This window comes from Leptonychotes weddellii, chromosome 12, assembly GCF_054177405.1.
Source record: "Leptonychotes weddellii isolate Sample4059 chromosome 12, ASM5417740v2, whole genome shotgun sequence".
NCBI classification, from domain to species: domain Eukaryota; kingdom Metazoa; phylum Chordata; class Mammalia; order Carnivora; family Phocidae; genus Leptonychotes; species Leptonychotes weddellii.
In genome coordinates this window covers 38322856-38343296 of record NC_138380.1, presented here as the reverse complement: position 1 = coordinate 38343296, position 20441 = coordinate 38322856, and the positions used below count along the sequence as shown (strand labels likewise).

The following is a 20441-nucleotide window of genomic DNA, read 5'->3' as shown; positions in this document are numbered from 1 at the left end:
GGGTATTGAGGAGGGCACGTTCTGCATGGAGCACTGGGTGTTATGCACAAACAATGAATCATGGAACACTTCATCTAGAACTAATGATGTAATGTATGGGGATTAACATAAGAATAAAAAAAAAAAGAAAGAATTCTTAAAAAATAACCACCCATAACAAATACTATTTACTTTATTGTATTGTATTTTGTTTTTTGTTTAAGAAAGGTAGACTGCCACATTCAGTGCCTCATTTGGATGTGTCTGGAGTTTTGGAAGCTTGTCTACACTATGTTCTTCTACAAATGGACTTTGTGAGCTTGATTGAGAGCATAGCTACTCGTATATCCTTGACTGAAGAACGATTTTCCTCCATGGGCGTGGTCATTCTCTTGGATCAAGAACGCAGCTTTGGGAGGTATGTACATGCAGCAGTTAGGAAGGATGGGGACACCTGCCTGGCCAACCAGAGCAGCCAAATCAACCCTGGCATGAATGGGGTGACAAATGTCCCAGACAGATCACCCTCTCAACCTGTACCCTTTATTAAGGCTCCAAGCATGAGGACTCCCACGTATTCCTGAGTCTCCTCTTTCAAGGATTTTTTGTTTTTCTAATAGTGGGTGTAAAAATAAAATTCATTCCTTACGTTCAAATTAAAATTTCTACTATAATTTTAAGTTAAAGACTTCTGCTTCCACCTGAGACAGAGTAACAGGAACTAGATTTATCCTCCTACTGAAATGACAACAACAACAACCAGCAGACAAAATATATGAAACAAAGATTTTCAAGTCACTGGATATTAGACAATGAAGAACAGTGATCCCTGAGATGGCTAATAATGAGCTGAGCCCTATAATTGTCACGGATTACCTTGAGAGAATTTATAGTCTGGAGCATAAGAAGGAGGAAGCCAGATAGAGCCTGATGGACCCCATGAATTGAGAGTCTGGAGACAAGAAGGGAGCTGGGCCTGGTAAAACAGGGTACCAAGAAAGGAGAAAACTGCACAGAGAGTGGTCTGGCCAGGGTCCTTCTTGGGTATCCAGCACAGCAGTGAGCAGTATATACATTTAAGGAAACTACACGATGCTGGGGGAAAACCATCTGGAAAGATTGGAGAACAGTGCCCAGTGCTCACACTGGACTGTGAACAGAGCCTGTTCCTAACAGGCAGAGGGGAAAACATGTAATTCATGGGACATTGGGGAAAGTACCCAGGGAAGTCATGCCTCAATAGTGGGAATAAATAGTCCTAGACTGAGCACAGCTCCGAACACACCAAAAAATATCACAAAAACAAGACCCACAAAGATCTATTCAAAGTAACTTAATTGCATCCCTGAGCAAAGTTTAAGGATATTTATAGGGATATAAAAAATAATCCACACTAAGCAGGATAAAATTCACAATGTTTGGAATCTAATAAAAGATCATCAGATATGCAAAGAAGCTAGAAAATATGACCCACAATGAGGATTGATCAATCAACAGAAACTGGCCCATAACTAACACAGATGGTAGAACAAACAGACAAGGACATTAGTAATGTTTTAATAAGCATTTATTATAACTATTCCAATATGGTCAGAAGTTATATAGAGACATGGAGAATATGTTTTAAAGACCCCAGTGGAACTTCAGGGGGTGAAAACTGTGAAGTCTAAGAGGTGAAATACTCTACATGGTGCCCCTGGCAGACTGGATGTTGTAGAGGAAAAGAATAATGAGCTCGAACACATGGCAAAAGAAACAATCCAAATGAAAGGGAGTAAAAAGGATCCCTCTTCCCTGCTGCCCCCAAAATGAAAACAGCATCAGTGAGCTGCAGGATGGTCACAGGCAGCCTAAAATTTAGGTAGTTGGAGTCTCCAGAAAAGACATTAGAGAGAGGGGTATGGACAGAAAATATAGTCCTTCAAATGAAGAAATAATGGCAAAATTTTCCAAATTCAATGAAAACCATAAACCCATGGATGAAAAGAGCTCAATGAAATCCAAGCATGCTCACACACACACACACAAAAAAACCATTAAGAAAACTACACCAAGACACAACAAAATGAAATTGCTTAAAAACAATGATAAAGGGTAAAGCTGAAAAACATCTAGAGAATAATGACAAGTGACATACAGCGGAATAAAAATAAGAATTACAGCAGATTTCTTCCTGAAAATATTGAGAGCAGGAGACAATGGAGCAATGTCTTGAAAACACTGTACCGAAAGCCTGTCAACCTACAACTCTTTACTCAGTAAAAACATTTCAAAACAAGGGCCAAATAAAGACGTTTCAGTCATACAAGGCTGCAAGAATTCATCTCCAGCAGACCTGCACTGCAGAAAGTGAGGGGAAGTCCTCCATGCAGAAGGAAAATGATACCAGATGGAAATCTGGAGCTTCACAAACATGTGAGGAGCACTGGAACTGGCAAAGCCATGAGCAAGCATGTAAGATTTTTTTCTTACTATTTAAATTTTAAGTCGCTCTTCCTTCCCTTGGTTCTCCATGACCTCCAGCTCTTCATTCAAGCCCTTCCTATAAGTGAAGATGAATCACATTGCCTTTTGCCCATCTCTCCTTCTAATTCACATTCTCGTTTCTATGGATTTTTATTCTCATGATCTCACTCTCTGTACCATTAGAACTCATGCTTCTCATTCTTCTAGCCTCTCCTCTTCTTGTTCAGAACAAGTCTCATTCATACCAATAAAGCCATTAAGTGGCTTGACTGCTACCTACTCTAAAGGGCTTTTGATTGCTTATGAAAACTTGCACATTACCCTGGTCCTGGAAAGTTGTGGTGCATAGTAACTTAAAGTTTCTGAGAAAGTCATTACTAAAGCACTCTAAGAAATTTATCCCAGCATTTCCTCCAACTTATTGACTACTGGATCCTCAGAACACAATTTGAAAATTATTGATCCTATTCAACGTCCTCACTTTATAGATGAGGAAGCTAAAGTCCAGAGAAGTAAAGTAATTTGCCCAAGATCCCACAGAGCAATACAGCGGAGACTAATACTTCAGTCTTCTGGAATCAGTCCAGTGTTCTTCCCTCAGCACTCACCCTGAAACCTTGGAATTCTTGAAACTTTCTTTAGGAATTTCTTGTCCCTCCCAAACCAATCTCACAGCTTTCAACTTGGCCTTTCGTCATCAAAGTTCTTTCCCAGAGTAAAACTCTGCAACTCTAGGAATCAGTGGATGCCTGGGCATTTGGACAGGAATCAGATCTTCAGATCACAAGCCTCTGCAGGGAAAGGAAGCTCGTTGTGGAAGTGCCATCTGAAAAGACAATACTGTGCATCCTCAGAGGTGGTAATATCTACTTGGAATTGGCAGCCATTTCTCTGTCATCACTTAGTCATTTTCCTGTTCAGCTCAGAAGGCAGCCCTGGCTCTGCTGGGAGTGACAGATGCTCTGTTGAGCAGAGCCCCAGCCCATCGTACCCAACCAGCCCCACTTTAAGCAAAGGCTGAGTGAAAGGGGCAGATGTGGAGCCAGACTATTTTGACAGAGGATTGATTCCCACCCCCCTTCTCCCAAAAAGCCTTTTTTCTCTCCTTATGTTTGGATGAATTATTCCTATTCTCAATGAAAAATGAAGAGGAACAGAAAGAAATTATTCCAAAGGGGTTGGAGAGACATCTGGGAGAAAAAGTACAAAAAAGAAAACCTCAAAGGTTTTCAGCATTAGAAATGGTTAGCAAGCAGATCCACCCTGATTTGCTCATCGTGCTGGGCGCTATGATTAAGGGAAGAGACAGGGAGAGAGATGTTCTTTTTTTAAAGCTCTCTGCTGCTTGAGCTTGATAGAAAATTCATTTCAAAGAGAGTTTTGGTCTTCTGGTTGGGAAAAAATAACCTAACAAACGTGTTTGATTAGGAACGTGAAACCCTCTTGGAATAGATCACCCAGATAAGAAGGTTAGATGAAACACCTGAAATCAGGATCTCGAAGAGATATTAGCCTTCCTGGGCTCACTGCATTCACAACAGCCAGTAAGTGGAAACAGCCTAAAGTGTCTGGGAACAAATAAGTGGATTCGTAAAATGTGGTATATACATACAATGGAATATTATTCAGCCTCAGAACAGAAGAAAATCCTACCATCTTGACAACATGGATGAACTTTGAGCACAGTAAGTTAAGTGCAATCAGGTGGTGCCAGAAGGCCAAATCCTTATATATAAGGATTCCACTTATATAAGGAATATAAAATAGTCAAAGTCATAGAAGCAGAGAAGAGAGTGGTGGTTACCATGAGCTTGTGGGAGGAGGAATTGAGAATTATTAATCAGCTGTTATGCAAGATCAAGTTCTAGAGCTCTGGGGTACAACACTGTGCCTATAGTTGACTATAGGGGTTTACACATTAAAAACGTTGTCAGCAGGGCAGATGTCGGGTTAAATGTTCAAACCACAGGGCCAAGGAGGGAAGCTCCGCCCGTGAACAAGTTCCCGAGGTAGAAATGGGGGCCCGACGACAGTACCATGAGGCAGACCCTCCCCTCACCGTTAACCTCAGGGGAAGTCCGGGACGTGCTGCGTCTTGTGTTAGTGGGATTTGGGGGTCTTTAAAGTGCAGTTCCAGGGGTGTGGGGAGAGAAGAGTGAGAGGGAAGAAGATGCTGGTGTGACAGAAAGGCCAGCATGATTAACAACGGCGTGGGTGACAGGATCCCAAGACAGAGTTTACTCTCACAGTAAATGGGAGATGGAGCACAGAGAGCTGGCAGTAACTTGATCAAAAACTATGAGCTCATTTAAACCTCACACCCAGACCATGAAGAATCAGTATCTCTGTTTTACAGACAGGAAAACAGAATTGGACGTGTTACTGCGTTTGCCTAAACTCACGCAGCCTTGTCTAGAGACTGGCAGACCCAGGCTGCATACCCTGCTCAGACCCACTCCAATGCCTGTGCTGCTAACCAGTCCGCTTGTGATGAAACTTGCATGTCCCTAAACCTCATTCTCCAGCTCCTAGATGGCAGGGAATGCGACTTGTTTCTTTTCTAGTGCTTTCCCACCACCCGAAATGCAGCAGGTACTCAATATGTATACGCTAAGTTGCACCCCCCCCAAAAAAAGAAATGACATCCTATAAGTTCTGTCATGAGGAATATTTTCCAGATAGCTCACAAGTTAATTAATTCGCCTGAGATTACATAGCCTGAATGTGACCCAGGCATGCCTCAATAAAACATTTACTATGGACATTCAGCCAACCTCCCAGTGGCCCCCCTGGGCACAGAGATGGCAATTCTTTTTCATCCAGGGTAACACCCCAAAGTCGGGATGAAATAGCAGGCAATGGAAGGTTGGATGAAGGGAGAAACCAATAAAGGAATCAGTCGTTCATCCAAAAAAAAAAAAGAAAAAATGCTTTGCAAACAGACTGTGAATGACAAAGCCTCCCAACTTCAGGAAATTGATTCTGGCAAAAAATCTTTGTTCAGCTTGATTCTTCTGGTTCCCATAGGGATCTCTCCGGGATAACAAAAGCTCTGCGTGTCTGGAGTAAACAGGAAACAACAATAATTTTTTTGTTTGCACAAATGTAACTTGAATGTCCTGTCATCTGGAACCAGAAAGAAATTTGGTTTGAGTCTCAAAAATAAGAAGCAAGGAGCACGAAGAAGACACTGAGCTAGAAACCCCAATGTGCGCCTCTTTGTGGGAGCACACCCAGAGACGCGCGGCCCGGCTCTCCTGCGGCGGGCGGCTTCCGTGCCTGGGCGTGGGCGGAGTTGACGATGTCACATCGTTTCAGCCCCCTCCTCCGCTTCTCTCATGGGTAGGAGGTAGAGGAGGCAGCTGGCATTGATTATGCTCTGACTGTGAAACTTTCACATACAGTACCTCATGCAACAGCCATAGGGGACTGGCACGATTTCTAATCCCCCTTTTACCCAAGGGGAAATTGGGCTTTCCAGAATGTAACTGACTTGGGCTGGCTCATAGAGCTAACTGAGCTTCAGAGCCTGGATTCCAACCCAACTTCAATGTATTCCCAAGCCCATGTTCTTCCCACCTTCCCGAGGTGACCGGAGTGCCTTGGGCTAGGACCCAGAGAGCTACTTTCTAATTTCAGCTCTCCTACTTGAGTAGGAGTGTGAGCTAGGCAAATCTACTTCCCCGCTCAAGGCTCAGTTTCTTGATTTGTACAAAGAGGTTTTCCTCAACCATGCCAGTCAACACTTCCTTCTAACAGTCTGTGGTTTTGTTATCCTGAGTGGTCACTGCTGGCCTTTTAAATCAGACACCTGTTTCCTTCATCCCTCTCGTCCCTTCACATTGAACTGAGGGTCCATCAGGCACCAAGTGTCAAGGGAAATCCTATTTACAAATTGTGATTGCCAGAGAAATTGAGGATTTCTTCTCCACTTCCTGCCGCACCTATTGGGGATTGTTCTTTTCATGTGTATTAGCATCTGAGAGTGTCTACTTGTTTTTCCACTATTGAATATTTGTTGAAGAATATTTATAAAATGTTTACAGTATAAATAATTATCAGGGGTGCCTGGGTGGCTCAGTCGGTTAAGCGTCCGACTCTTGATTTCGGCTCAGGTCGTGATCTCAGGGTTGTGAGATCAAGCCCTGCATCAGGCTAACACACTGGGTGTAGAGCCTGCTTAAGATTCTCTCTCTCCCTCTCCCTCTGCTCCTCCCCCCTGCGCTCTTTAAAAAAAAAAAAAAGTATAAATAATTATAATAAAGTTACATCCACATATCCACTACCTAATATCAAGGAACATAACCTTCAACTTTGAAGACCCCAGTGTACCCCATCTTCCACTCCATCCTTTGAGAGATGACCACTAATCTAATTTTGTCTTTATTATTCACTGGATTTTCTTTGTATTTTACCTTGTTTCAGGCCCTTAAAAATAGATTAATTTTACATGTTATTGAACATTCCCTAAATAAACTCACATCACATGTATTGTTCTGCAAATTAGATTTTTTTGGCCTAATGATAATCCTGAGAGTCATCCAAGTTGTTGCCTATTGCTATTTTACATATTCAGTAGGACCCTTTATCTATCTATTCTACCATTTATTCCAGACGCATGAGCAAATGATCTCCAGGTTTTTGGCTATTATGAACACTTGGCAGTGACCTTCTTAGACATGTCTCCTGATGCACATGTATAAGAATTTTCCTGGGGTATATGTCTAAGGAGTGGAGAAACTGGGTCATAGTATGTACATTCTCAAATTTATCAGGTAATGCCCTTTATTTCCAAAATGGTGACCTTCCACCAGGAATAAAGGAGACTGTGCTTTTCCACCTACTTCCCAGTGTGTACTTTTCTTAAACCAATGTCGTGTTATAAATGTTATCATTATGGTTTCACTGTGCATTTCCCTAATTATGAAGAGGTTGGATTTTTCTTTAATGATTCTGGCTCATTTGCATTTTTTTTTTCTGTGAAATGTCATGTCTTCGGCCAGTTTTTCTAATGAGTTCTTTGTATGTTTCTTACTATTTGTCAGAGTTTATTCTGGATACTAATCAAGTATCTTCTACACATCATGGCTTGCTTCACTTTCTTCGTATTTTTTAGTGAACAGAAGTTAATAACCCTAATGAATTGATTGATCCTTTCTTCTATAGGTTTTTGTTAGCTTTTGTTTTGGAAGTCCTTCTTTGAGGAATTCCTCCTTGAGGACATGAGGATATTATCCTATGCTGTCTTCTAGGTTTTCTAGTACTCTCTCTCCTACTTCGGTCTTTCATCTATTTGCAAAGTTATTTTTATGTATGATGTGAGGTAGGGAAACAATTCATTAATTTCCATGTAGATAACCAGTTATCAGCCTCATTTGTTAAATACACGCTCATTTGTTCTTGAGCTATCCTCTTTTATGAGTCAATTTGTATATCCTTGTGCCAATGCTTCTACAGCTGTTGTGATAAATCTTGTTATCTGGTAGGAAAAAATTCCCCTATCTCATGTCCTTCTTCAGACTTGTCTGGACTGTTCATCCATAAAAATTTTACATTCAGATTGTCAAGCTCCATTAAAAGCCTATTGGTATGCTGATTAAATTATAGGTCAATTTGAGGAGACCTGGTATTTTTCTATCTTATGTCCAATTTATTCCTAGGTTCTTGTTTGCATCTTTGTTCCTGCATGTAATAAACCTGCACTTTCCTTTTACTGCATTAACCCCACTCTGCTGTGGCTATTAATGTTACAATCACCTAAAAAATGGAATTCTCTAATTGTCTATTCTCTAGATGTTTGTATAAGATTGGAATCATCAGTATCTTGAAAGTTTAGTAGAACAAACATGTAAAACTGTCTAGGTTATGTTGTTTTCTTTGAGGGCAGATGTTTCTTAAAATTATTAATTCAAATTCTTTGCTGGCAATGAGATTGTTCCTAATTTCTATTTCTTCTGGGGTCAGTTCTATTAAGTTGTATTTTTCTAGGAATTTAACCATTTATCTAAGTGTTCAAGCTTACTGACAAAATTGTTCATAATATCCCCATTATCTGTTTACTCTTCACAGCTTCAGTAATTTGCCAATCCTAATTTTTTATGCCTCCTCTATTTTGTCTTATGAATGATTTCAAATAACCAACTTTGGCCTTGTTGATCTCTGTTTTCTATTTCATCGAGTTCTGCTTGTTATTTCCTTTCATGGGTTGGGGAGAGGGTATGCTGCTGTCCTTTGTTTATATTTCTGACATAGATATTTTAATTCATGTTTAGTTTAATACGTGCATTTTAGACTAAATAGGAAAAAAAGTATACCTCTAGACCTTCTTTAATTATACCCCACAAGCTGTTTGTGGTATATCATTGTTATGGTTTTTTCCTCAAATTTTTTCAGTTTTTTATTCATGGATTACTTAAAACTTATTTATTTTGTATTAATTTCTAACATAAGGGGTTTTCAATCAGTAATTTTTTTCAAAGTGCTATTTGGTTCCACATATGATCAATTTTTTTGGACAAGTATTGAGCACTCATATATGCCAGGTATTGTTCTAGGTGCTTGTGAACAAAACTGACCAAAACTTCATGCCTTTCTGGAGTTCATGTTCTATTGTCAATTCTTGGAAATGTCCTACATACTTACCTGGAATGTGTATTCTTCACTTGTTCAGTGCAGTTGTTTTAAATATGATATTAAATCAAGATTCCTTTTCCTATTACTTAAACTATGTATATCCTTACTGACTTTTTTTGCGGGCTTATTATATCAATTTCTAGGAGAGATATGTTAAAATTTCCTGGTGTATTTGTGAATTCATCTATTTCTCCTGCTTTTAATTACCACCATAGGAGGCATATCCTGTTGAAAGATATGAAAACTGATTTTCAAAATAAGAAACATGTCTTATCTTACAAAGTTGGTAAAAGTGGAGCCAGGATTCCAATTTAGTTGTCTCATTTATGACAATATTGTGTTACCGTCATGTTTTGTCTAATATCCTCATATAGCAACAACACATCAATTGCTCCCCATTTGGGGGAAATTTCCTCTCTCATACTTTAACCAAATTCCTAGAGTTCTCTGCCTCCTGGCCAGCAATGAATGTGGCCAGGACTGGCCATGAGAGTATCTTAAGCCACACAACCTAAACCAGGCCAATTTTCCTTCCTCTGGAGATAGATGTATCTGTGTTTTTCATATTGCTTTCTAATAGTTCCTTGGATACTAGCCATGTCTGAATGTATCAAGGTACCTAGCCAGAATATGTCTTGAGATTAATTTTTGTTTTGCTGTTTGTCAAGGATATTCTTTCCCTATAAATGATATTAATGTCACCTGAAGATATTCTGAATGTCCTTATTATTTCATCTCCACAGCTAGAACACATAATCTTCCATTTCCTTTAGTTCACATAAATAATTTTTAGTGCTATGTGGAGTTTACTGCATTGTTGAATGAAGTATGGTTTATTTCAAAAATCATTAAGCATTACTATGGGCCAGGAAGTATGCTAGGAGGCACTGTAGATTCAGAACATGGTAAGATAGAAGTCCAGTCTATCAGGACACAATGCAATACAAAAAGTCATGTTCAGTGTGTGGACCATAGGAGTTACAGGAGCATGGGCAGCGGGGGAAGGTCACTCAGCCGAGAGGTAGGCCGTCAGGGAAGGCTTCCCGAAGGAGGTGACACTGAAGTTGCATCTTGAAGTGAAACTGATCAAGAAAGTACAGTCCAGGAAAAAAGAAGACAAAAGCATCTGGGAAGAGAAGAACCACGATTCTCCACACGAGTATTGAATTGTCAGTGATTTTTTAAAGCAAACTCCTTTTATTTTTCTGCTGTTATATTCCCATTTCTCGCTGACACTCTAGTCGGGGTTTATGGTAGCAGCATCCATGCTGCGACACTACCCCGCGGCGGGGCCTCCAACTGAACAGAGCCTTCTTTCCTTATGGAGTCTACTCAACATGAGGTTCCATGATTCATAAAGTAGAAATAGTCCATCATCCTGAATAAAAGAGAGTGTACGTGACAGAAACTTGCTGCCCATTTCTAATTTGGGTGGAGGAGATGTGGAAAGGGTGGGTTCAGAAGTGAGGCAGGGAGGCCAGGTTCTAAAATATCACTTGGGCAGTTTTAAAAGTTCCAAATCTTAGGCCACACCCTAGACTGATTCAATCCCAAACTCTGGGGGGGAGGGGTGGGGAAGGAGGGAAGGATTCAGTATTTTTGAAGCTCCCCAGGTAATTTCCAATGTGTAGACAAGTTTGAGAATGACTGCCATTTTTCTCAGAAAAAGTCTAATTCATCACAGACTTAAAGGGCTGGAAGAATTACCAAATTGCATTTCCTGGGGAGGATTGTTTTAGGGCAAGAGGGAGGCCTCTGAATCTGGACTCTTGTCAGTGAGCAGATACCAAGACTGAAGACCTGAGGGGGCTGGCCAGTGAGCAGGGCATTGTCACCCTGGGGCAGAGCCAGAGATGTGAACTGTGTCCATAAAACCAAGCTGAAGAGCTGGCCTTCGGGCACCTTTTCTTTAACAGTTTTTTTTTTAAAGATTTTATTTATTTGACAGAGAGAGAGACAGTGAGAGAGGGAACACAAGCAGGGGGAGTGGGAGAGGGAGGCTTCCTACCAAGCAGGGAGCCCGATGCGGGGCTCAATGCCAGGACCCTGGGATCATGACCTGAGCCGAAGGCAGACGCTTAACGACTGAGCCACCCAGGCGCCCCTTCTTTAACAGTTTTAATGGCATAATGCCAAATCTACTTAAAAATGGTCATTTCTTATTTCATTTCTTTCTATGTTTTTAGAAATGGCTAAGTACTAAAGCTTTAAGGGCAATCGGCATAAAAACTGAATGAGCTTAATTTTGCTACACTGAACTTTCTTTCAAGATATTAAATTTGCATACAGAAAAAAGCCCAGGTACTTAAAAATCAATGAAATGATATTATGCTCAATTAAAAAGAACATGCCTGTGTAAACACAACACTTGGTAGCACTACCATTTATTTGAAAGTCATTTTGACAACACACTGCTTACTTAAGGCATTAGAATTTTGAGTTAGAGATAATGAAGTACAGAAAACACTGCCTTGAAAGCAGAGCCAATGTCAATACCATCCTAATCTCTTTGCACAAAAAGAAAAATCTACCTTTTAACTACACTACAATGACTCAAAATCTTAAGAGAAAAAGACCTTCAACTTGTATATTCACTCAGAATTTTAAAATCTCTCTCATGGAAGGAAAGGTTAAAGGAGAGAATTTTCAAGACTTTCCTATACCTTAATGTCCTTTTCAACTCCAAATGTAAAACTGTATTTGCACTGATATAGTATTGTGAAATAAAGACCAATTCAAGAATATAATGAAGTTTAAAAGCAGCTTCTCTTTTCTCTGCACAGGGAACAATTTTACTGATTTAAATAAGAAACTTCTAGTTGTGGGGAAAGAGAAGGGGAAGGCAGAAGAGAGAAACGGGTGATCCGTGACTCAAAGCTGGTCCTTAGCTGCTCTCTAAAAGAGGGAGAAGATTGAAGATTTCTGGGGCCAAACAAAGGTAATAAAGTGAAAAATGGAGTTTTAAAATCCACACACATCACTGAATTTATCCATTTTCTTCTAGACAAAGTAATTTTACAAAAGGAAGTTCGATTTTAAAGGATTTCTCTCGTTTTTCCATTTCTGAACTGAAAAGAAACTGAAGTCCAGTCCAGCTTATGGTTTTAAAATATTTAAATGATCATAAGCCACCTGTTCAGCAAACACAATGTAAATAAGCTGCATTAACGTTCTGGTTAAAAACTACCTGATCCGGTCTTTGCTTCTTGCAAGTTCTGTGAGGCAATGCCCCCTAAAACACAAAGAGGGGACTCTACAAAATTCAGTTTCCAATATAGGGACCGTGTAGCCTGTCCTGTGGGAGAAATGCTGTCAAGAAGGGAACGCCCTCTAGAGGCCAGTCATCCACATAGTCTTTTGCAATCCATCAGAGCAGCAGTTCTCAAGTGTGGCCCCTGGACCAAGAGCTACTTGGTCTCACTACTTGAGACATGGTTAGAAACGTCAATTCTGGGGACCCGTCTGTTTAGTCCATTTGGGCTACCCTAGAGACAACAGAAATTTATTTCTCACAGTTCTAGAGACTGAAAGTCCAAGATCAAGGCGCCAGCTGATTCAGTGTCTGGTGAGAGCCCGCTTCCTGGTTCATAGATGGCAACTTGTAGCTGTAACTTCACAATGTGAAAGGTCCAACGGAACTTGCTTGGGATTCTTTATACGGGCACTAATCCTATTCGTGAGGGCTCTACCCTCATGACCTAATCACCTCCCAAATGTCCCACCTCCTAATACAATCACCTTGGGGGTTAGGATATCAACATATGAATTCTGGGGGGACACAAACATCCAGACCACCCCACCACCTTAGGCGAATTGAATCAGAAAACTCTGTGGTGGGGTGCAGCGATCTGCGTTTTAACAAACCCTCCAGGTGATTCTGAGGAACACTAAATTTGAGAACCACTGGATTAGAAACACTTCACTCCCAAAGATGTCAGAGAAGGGTGTCACTGTGTAAAGAAATTAATTATACAGGCATGAACTAAGCTAAACTGTCTTTCCTCCAGATAGATAGATAGATAGATAGACAGACAGACAAAGCTAATGCTTGTATCAAGCAAAAACATGGAGATATAATTTAGGAATTATCATGAGACCACACTATAGTTTAATGTATGGGAAAACGCTTTCAGTAACTCTAAAATTATCCCCAAACTACGGCTTTAAAGAATGATTGTGTCCCTTGATGTAAATGCTAAAGTAATGTAAATGTGTAATAGCATAAATATAGAAGAGTATGGGTAACCCCAATACCTACACGGCCCCAGTGAAGAGGACTAAGTAGTTTCATGGACCCCACTGTTGGAACCCTCCCTCATCATTGAGGACTACAGCCTGCCACACACCAAGTTCATGGTTATCTGACTACAGAATGAGGCTGAACATGTGAAGAGTCAAGGTAGAAATGAAAATAATAAAAAAAACCTTTCTAGATTTTTCATTATCTTTTTTATTGAACATACATAGTACATGTAAAACAACTGGCATAAAATTCATAAAAATACAATACTTCTATGTGATATCACTTTATTCCTGATACAGTGTTTCACGTTCTCCTTAATATCATTGTCCTGTTTTAACACAACACTTTTTCTGCAAAGCGTTTTTTAGAGGCTTTTCTGCTTATAGAAATACTGCCCCCACTTTGTTTTTTCATATGTGACAGCAAGAGCTATTTTTACCACCTCCTTGCCATCCTTACCTTCCTCACACTAAAGCAAAAAAAATATTTTTAAAGGCTAAAAATGAGTAAAATACTGAGCTTTAATACTGTTCTGTCATGTGTATGGAAACTACTACTATTCTATGTTGCCATAAAAGATACTGCTCATCTACGGCACTGGCTGCTAGCAGATGTGACCAAGGCTGAGTGTGCCGTGTAGCCCAAGGCCTCTGTTCTTAACTGACTGGCCTAAACTACAATCATAGCTTGCTGGTGGAGTTACATTACTAAATACCGTTATAAAAGGATTCCTATGGCGAGAAAAAAGAACAACCTAATTGGACCACTTTCAACCTTTCCCAGCATACGAAACAGTCAAAACGGTATTTTGGTGTTTTTCCTGTACCGAATTTCCAATCATCACATGTGAACTCCTCAGGAAGGGAGTGACTGGAGGGTGGGGAGAAAAGAGAGTGACTTTAAAAGCACAGTTTTTGAAAACCTGGCCCCGCTGCGTGTGTGAGCCAGCCACGTCTCCGTGAACAGTGTCACAGGGCGCGGAGCGCGCCTCCTCCCTCCTCCCGCCCACGGCGACTCCCAGCCACCTCGGCCTCGAGTGCCCTCGTGCCATTTTTCTGGATTGCTGCATCATTGCTCAAGTTCTACTCCTAATCCACGACTCCCCAGCTGCTTCCCTATTTTCTGAAACTGGCAGAAGCCCAAGAAATAAAAGTCACCCAGCGAGCGAGCGAGGAGGAGGGGGCAGGCACCCGAAGACACTGACGGCAGCTCCGGCCAGAAGGAGGCTCCCCGGAAACGCGGGCTGCGCGCTCGCCAGCCCAGGCTGTCCTTGCAGCTGTCTGCTCTAAGCAAGCTAGCGCTTCCCCCAGACCAGGCTTGTCCTTGGGCTCTGGTGAGAAGGCGGAAAGGGAAGAGCTCTTCAGTGGCTCCCAGGAGTGGGCACCGGAAACCATCCCTGAGGACTCAGGTCTCAAGGACAGTCCACAATGAGGTTAAGCTGCCTGTGGTTAATAAAGAGAACACTGTATAATTAAATGTGTAGTCCATCGGAGTCATGGTTTGCTTAGACTTTAAAATCTTAAAACCGTTTCTCAGAACCATGAGGATTCACTGTTTTGAAGAATCTCATTTCACACAAATTAACTTCTAAGAAACAAAAATTCATACTAGGAATTCAGAGCAGGTTTGGGAATCTTTCAAAATGAAAATAAATACAAAGGAAAAAAACATAAAGAGGAAGGCTGAATATATTCATTCCTCGTACTGAAATGATTGTTTTGGGGATCCAAATTATAACATAAGGCTTAAGGCTTTGTCTTACTAAAGACAGGCAATTTAAAAAGTAAAATATAAAAACTCCATTTCCTTCTCATTATGCGTTTACTTTTTTGACAGAAAAATTAGTCATGTTTTACTGTATCTTACTAGTAAAAGAAAAACTACACATACTACAGTCTACTGTTCCACTGTAATTTATGTCTACTCAAATACACATTAGTTTGTAGATGCATTATATTTGGGTCATTCAAAATAGTTGATCTTAAAACTATAATTAAACATGAAAAATTTTTACAGTGGTTTAAAGGTATTAAAATATAAACATCTGAATAATACTAAAAACGAGAAAAATACACAATTGCCATTAAATTTTTTTTAACCAAGAATAAGTACTTTCGAAGCATCTAAACGAGTAAATGACACTTATTTGACTAAGAATGCTGGGAGAGAAAGAGGGAGAAAGGGGAGCGAGAAGACATGCTAATGCCACATGGTTGGTAACTACAGGAATTTGGTCCTGACCACTAGATCCAAGAATTTGGATTAGTAATGGGCAGGAAATGCTTCATTAACAAGAGCAACAAGAAACAAAAGAACATGAAGAAGTGAAACAGATAAGTCCACATAGCAAATACCCATGTCTGCCCCATCTGCTCTTACGGATGTGATGACAGGGGCCCAACACGACTGAGGAGCTTACGACAGTCACGGAGATGTCCAAATGACAAAAGCAAGAGGCAGAAGAGGAAGCAAGGAGCACCAAGAGTCCATAAACTAAAATCAGCCTACAACGGTCAGAACTCACGATATTTTCATGCCTTCCTTGTCATGACCCATCATGTTTCTTTTACAGGTAGCTTTGCTCACTCACTTTAGCACAAATATTTAAGTCAGGTACAAACATATACTCATTTGCATAGCAAATTTTAAAGGGCTGCATTGAAATAGTAACCAACTGATTAAGTTATAAGTATTTTTACAATCAGAACAACATTTGAATTGACCAAACAAAATGTTTTCTATTTGAAAACAGTTACCTATAAAAGTTTTTGGGATTTGAATTAAAAACAAGGCATGAGTTATTAGCAAAACATTAAAACCATTACTGATGTACTTCTCTGTAGGTCTGTAGGCAGCAGTCATTCTTCTATAACTTCTAAGACCTTGTAAACACTGTTCTGGAATACAGTGGTGAAGTGTGGCTTGGAATCCTTCACCAAGAGGTTACATAAGGGAGGTTTCCCAACATTAGCAGGATCTTCCACGTCCCAAATTTCAGGCATACTGCACCCAGGCCTAGAGAAATTAAGGTACAGAGTAAAAATCAAAGTACATTATATATGGCAGATGAAGCAAAGCACACTTTTTAGATTCCTGCCCCCATTTCATTTTTTCTATGTAAATTAAGTTAGTTTTAAAAATCCTATTATAGTTATTTATACTTATTTAAGCTGCCATAAATTCTCTTTAGAACAAGGTGAATGCAGCAAAGTTGACTATAAGAAAAAAGAAAAAGACATACAAAAATACATGAATTCAGTTGATCAAGAGAGATCTTGCTTAAATTCTGCCTCAGCTACTTAGCAAGAATGTGGCTTTGGATAGCTCACAGTCTCTCCCCGTGTTTGTCAAATGGGGAATACCCATGACGTGGGTGTGTCATGAGGACTTAGAGAGAGAGAGAGAGATTGTATCTAGCTAGCACTGTGCCTGGCACACAGTAAGAGGTTAATGTATTATATTGACTTGAAAATTATAATTGGCATATATGCTTAGGTCACATTTATGCAACTTCCCACTACTGTCTCCTAGAATGAGTCAATTTAAAGAAAATCCAGTGGTGTTCAGCTCACGTTTTAGCTAAATGCACAATTAAATTTTAAAAGCAATATATTTTATAAAGAACAGCAGAACTGAAATTGGCATTGTGTGATATTTGTCCCAATAACATCTGCAGATAACTGCAACATTTTTTTTAATTTTTTTTTAAAGATCCTATTTATTTGACAGAGAGAGGGACACAACGGGAGAGGGAACACAAGCAGGGGGAGTGGGAGAGGGAGAAGCAGGCTTCTCGCAGAGCAGGGAGCCCGATGCGGGGCTCGATCCTAGGACCCCCTGGGATCACGACCTGAGCTGAAGGCAGATGCTTAACGACTGAGCCACCCAGGTGTCCCTGTAACATTTATTTTCAATCTAAAGCAGTGTTCTAGATATAACTGTTGGCTTTCACTAGGTTCACAAATTTCTTTTTTCTTTTTTTTCCTTTTTTTGGCTTTTATTACATTGAAGATTTTTATGTTCTTATATTCCAAAATGTCACTCTTTTCTTTTAGGGATGGTGATTTTTATGTCTTGTGTAAGGAATTCTTCCCTATCACGGTATCATGAGAATATACATTGTGTCTTCTATGAAAGTTTTCGAGTTCTGTTTTTCACAGTTAGACCTATAACTCATCTGAAATTAATTTTTCTGTATGGTGTGAGGTAGAGATTTAATTTAATTTTTCCACTGAGATAGCCAAGAGCTCTAGGTCCATTTATTAATTATTATTTATCAAATCCATCCTTGCCCCCACTACTCATTACCTGGTATATTGCTTTCAAATCTATATTACCAATGTAATAACGGATTCAGGCAAGAATCAAAACTGGATGCAAGAACTATCTGGTGAAAGGTTGTTGAGAAAGAGGATAAACAAATGGACTCCAAGTATCTCCACAGATTTCTTATTAATTCTAAAGGAGATCTGTCCCCTTAATAGATCAAGTGATCAAACTTAGCATCACCAATGACAGAACAAAGTGATCTCTACCTCCTCAAGTGACATATGGAGAGTATACAACCCCTCTGGGGTAATTAATATTCCTGCCACAGTTTGCTCAACTAAATCTAATCATGAGGAAGGAATTAGACAAATCCAAACATGGAACATTCCTAGAAGACAACTGGCCTGAATTCTTTCAAAATATCAATAAAAACAAAAAAGGCAAAAGGGAGTTCACAATTTTTATGTGCTATTTGAGAAATTAAAAAACCAGAAAAATACAAAACACAAGAAAAACTATAGAGAATTGGCAACTGCTTATGTTTTGTCATGGTTGCTTCACTTTAAGAGAAAAAAACATTTCCAACATGTCCTTTTTATTCCCAAAGGCAGCCCCACTCCCCTGCTCTCCACGAGGCAAGCACCATGGCACGAGTACATATGCTCTCTTTTTCTTAATAACATCTTTAATTTAAAGCTAACTACCATCCAAAAAGTGCCAAAATATAGGCCTCTCAAAATAAGAAAAAAAATGAAAGTCACTGTCACTGCCAACGCCATTTCTCAGAGGTGGCTTGCGTACACAATCCAGCACACATTCTGCGAGGCCTCTTTCATCCAAGTTCAGACACAAGTGGGTACAAACATAGGCACAGATTTATATATGTAGATGCTCCTGGGTTGCTTTTACAAAAATGAGATTATTTTGGGACTCCTCACTTGACAAGAAAATGTGGCCATTTTTCCACCTCAGCACCTGAAGATCTACTTCACTCTTTTGAATAGTTGCTAGTATGTCTATGTATTAATGAACCACTGTTTCATGGATGGATATTCTGATTCCCATTTTGCCGTTGTAAAGTGATGTTGATAGAAACATTCTTGGGCCGGTACCTTTCTGCAAGCTAAACTTCTAGAAGCAGCACTATGGCTACATCACAGGGCTACACAATTTTCACTTTGCCCCTGTCAGATTATCTCCCAAAAGGTTTTACCAGTGAGTGTTCTCAAGAAGAGTGTAGAGGGCACATTTTTTGCACACCCTCCCTGACACCAGATTCTATCAACACTGAGTACTTATGACAGTAAGATTGGGCTTGGGTTCTCTACCACTTAATTTTCTCACACACGCTGAGGCCCAACTGTGACTACACGGCTGGCTGTGGGCAGTAGAGAGCACAACACACAGGCAGAGAAAACTACCTGGCTCCTGGGTTCACCTGCTTTCAGGAGAAAGAGAAGGCTAAGAGCTGCCTTTGTGAGCTCCGTCGGCCTAAGTGAAACACCCTGTAGTCCTTATCCAGTTTCTGGAAGCTCCTCCAGGAGCCAGCCAGCCAGATCTTTAAATAGCATTATTGAAAATGGGAATGATTTTCTTCTGAATTCATGTGTTTTAATTGTATGTCAACTCTATTATTGGAATTAATGAGAAAGAAAGCAGAGAACTGAGAATAAAAGAGTAGATAATTAAAAACTCATCTACAACTTGCATTTGAGTACATTTTCGTATTGTATTTGAACACGTGGTGTCAAGTATTTAAAGAAGAATCAAGCCACACAATTAAAGCCACTGTGCTGAGATCACATAAATACAGTGCTTACCAATGTGCTGGGCACAGTTTAAGTGCTAGATGTATATTGAGTCCCTCTTCCCTTTCTTCTCCTACTGAGTCCCTACTTCCTCCCCCTGTTCTGACACACTTTTCTCTTCCAGTAACCTACAGATGTCTCAGGCCTAACTGAAATGGACAGTGGAGTCCAAAGCATTAAAGAAGATCCTTCTGTCAAGAAACTCAGTTTTCCTACTGCACTAAATATTAGTCCTTCTTCCCTTTCCTCTCCTGCCTCAGTCCCCGATTTGCTTCCCTGGCAGAACAGAAACTGCAGCTTGTGTTTTGTTTCAAGGTTTAAGCAGAGTGCACCTGCCTAAGGTTTCCTGAGATTTATTATCAGCTTAAATCTTGCAGTAGACGGAGAGTGCTTTTTTAGTTACTGAGGAAAATAGATTAGAGAAAGTCACTTCCCTTAGCTTCCTCCTCTCCATTCCTGCTGGAAAAACACAATAGGGGCAAGTCAAGGTCCAGATGGGGAAATCGAGCACACACTCCCACCCCAGATTCTCAGTCTCAGTGCCCATAAGTGAGCGCTAAATGGAAATGATCCAAAGTCATTTGGATCTGCCCATCAGAACATGAGACCACTACAGTGAGGCAAATCCAAGGAGCTCCATCAACATCTTAGAATACAAAGCGCCCCAGCCTCTGCAATTCCCACATATTCAAAACACTATGCACGGTCTAGAAAAAAAATGAATAATCTTGAATCAAGGCTCATCACTAGCTTGGGGACAAAAAGGTCAAAAGCATTATTTTTATGTTCCAGTAACCTATAGGTGTCTCAGGCTGATCACTGAACTAGAGAGTGAAGCCCAAGGCAATAAAGAAGATCACAATGTGGGTGGAAATCTCTGTCAAGAAACTATGTTCTCCTAAAGGGGAACCCTCCTACACTGTTGGTGGGAATGCAAGCTGGTGCAGCCACTCTGGAAAACTGTATGGAGGTTCCTCAAAAAGTTGAAAATAGAGCTACCATATGATCCAGCAATTGCACTACTGGGTATTTACCCCAAAGAT

At 40.2% G+C, this 20441-nt stretch overlaps 1 protein-coding gene across 4 annotated transcripts in view; it reads right to left on the bottom strand.

Annotated features, from left to right (window-relative positions):
* Positions 1–13504: 13504 nt before the first annotated feature.
* Positions 13505–20441, bottom strand: part of DPY19L1 (dpy-19 like C-mannosyltransferase 1) — an 88197-nt gene continuing 81260 nt past the window's right edge. For 2 of the 4 annotated variants that reach the window (XM_081800287.1, XM_081800284.1), the window contains one exon: positions 13505–16336. In XM_081800287.1, the coding sequence (XP_081656413.1) occupies positions 16180–16336 (157 nt within the window). In that variant the 3' untranslated portion in view covers positions 13505–16179. The remainder of the gene's footprint in view (positions 16337–20441) is intronic. The other 2 variants (XM_081800286.1, XM_081800285.1) reach the window with 2 other exon arrangements.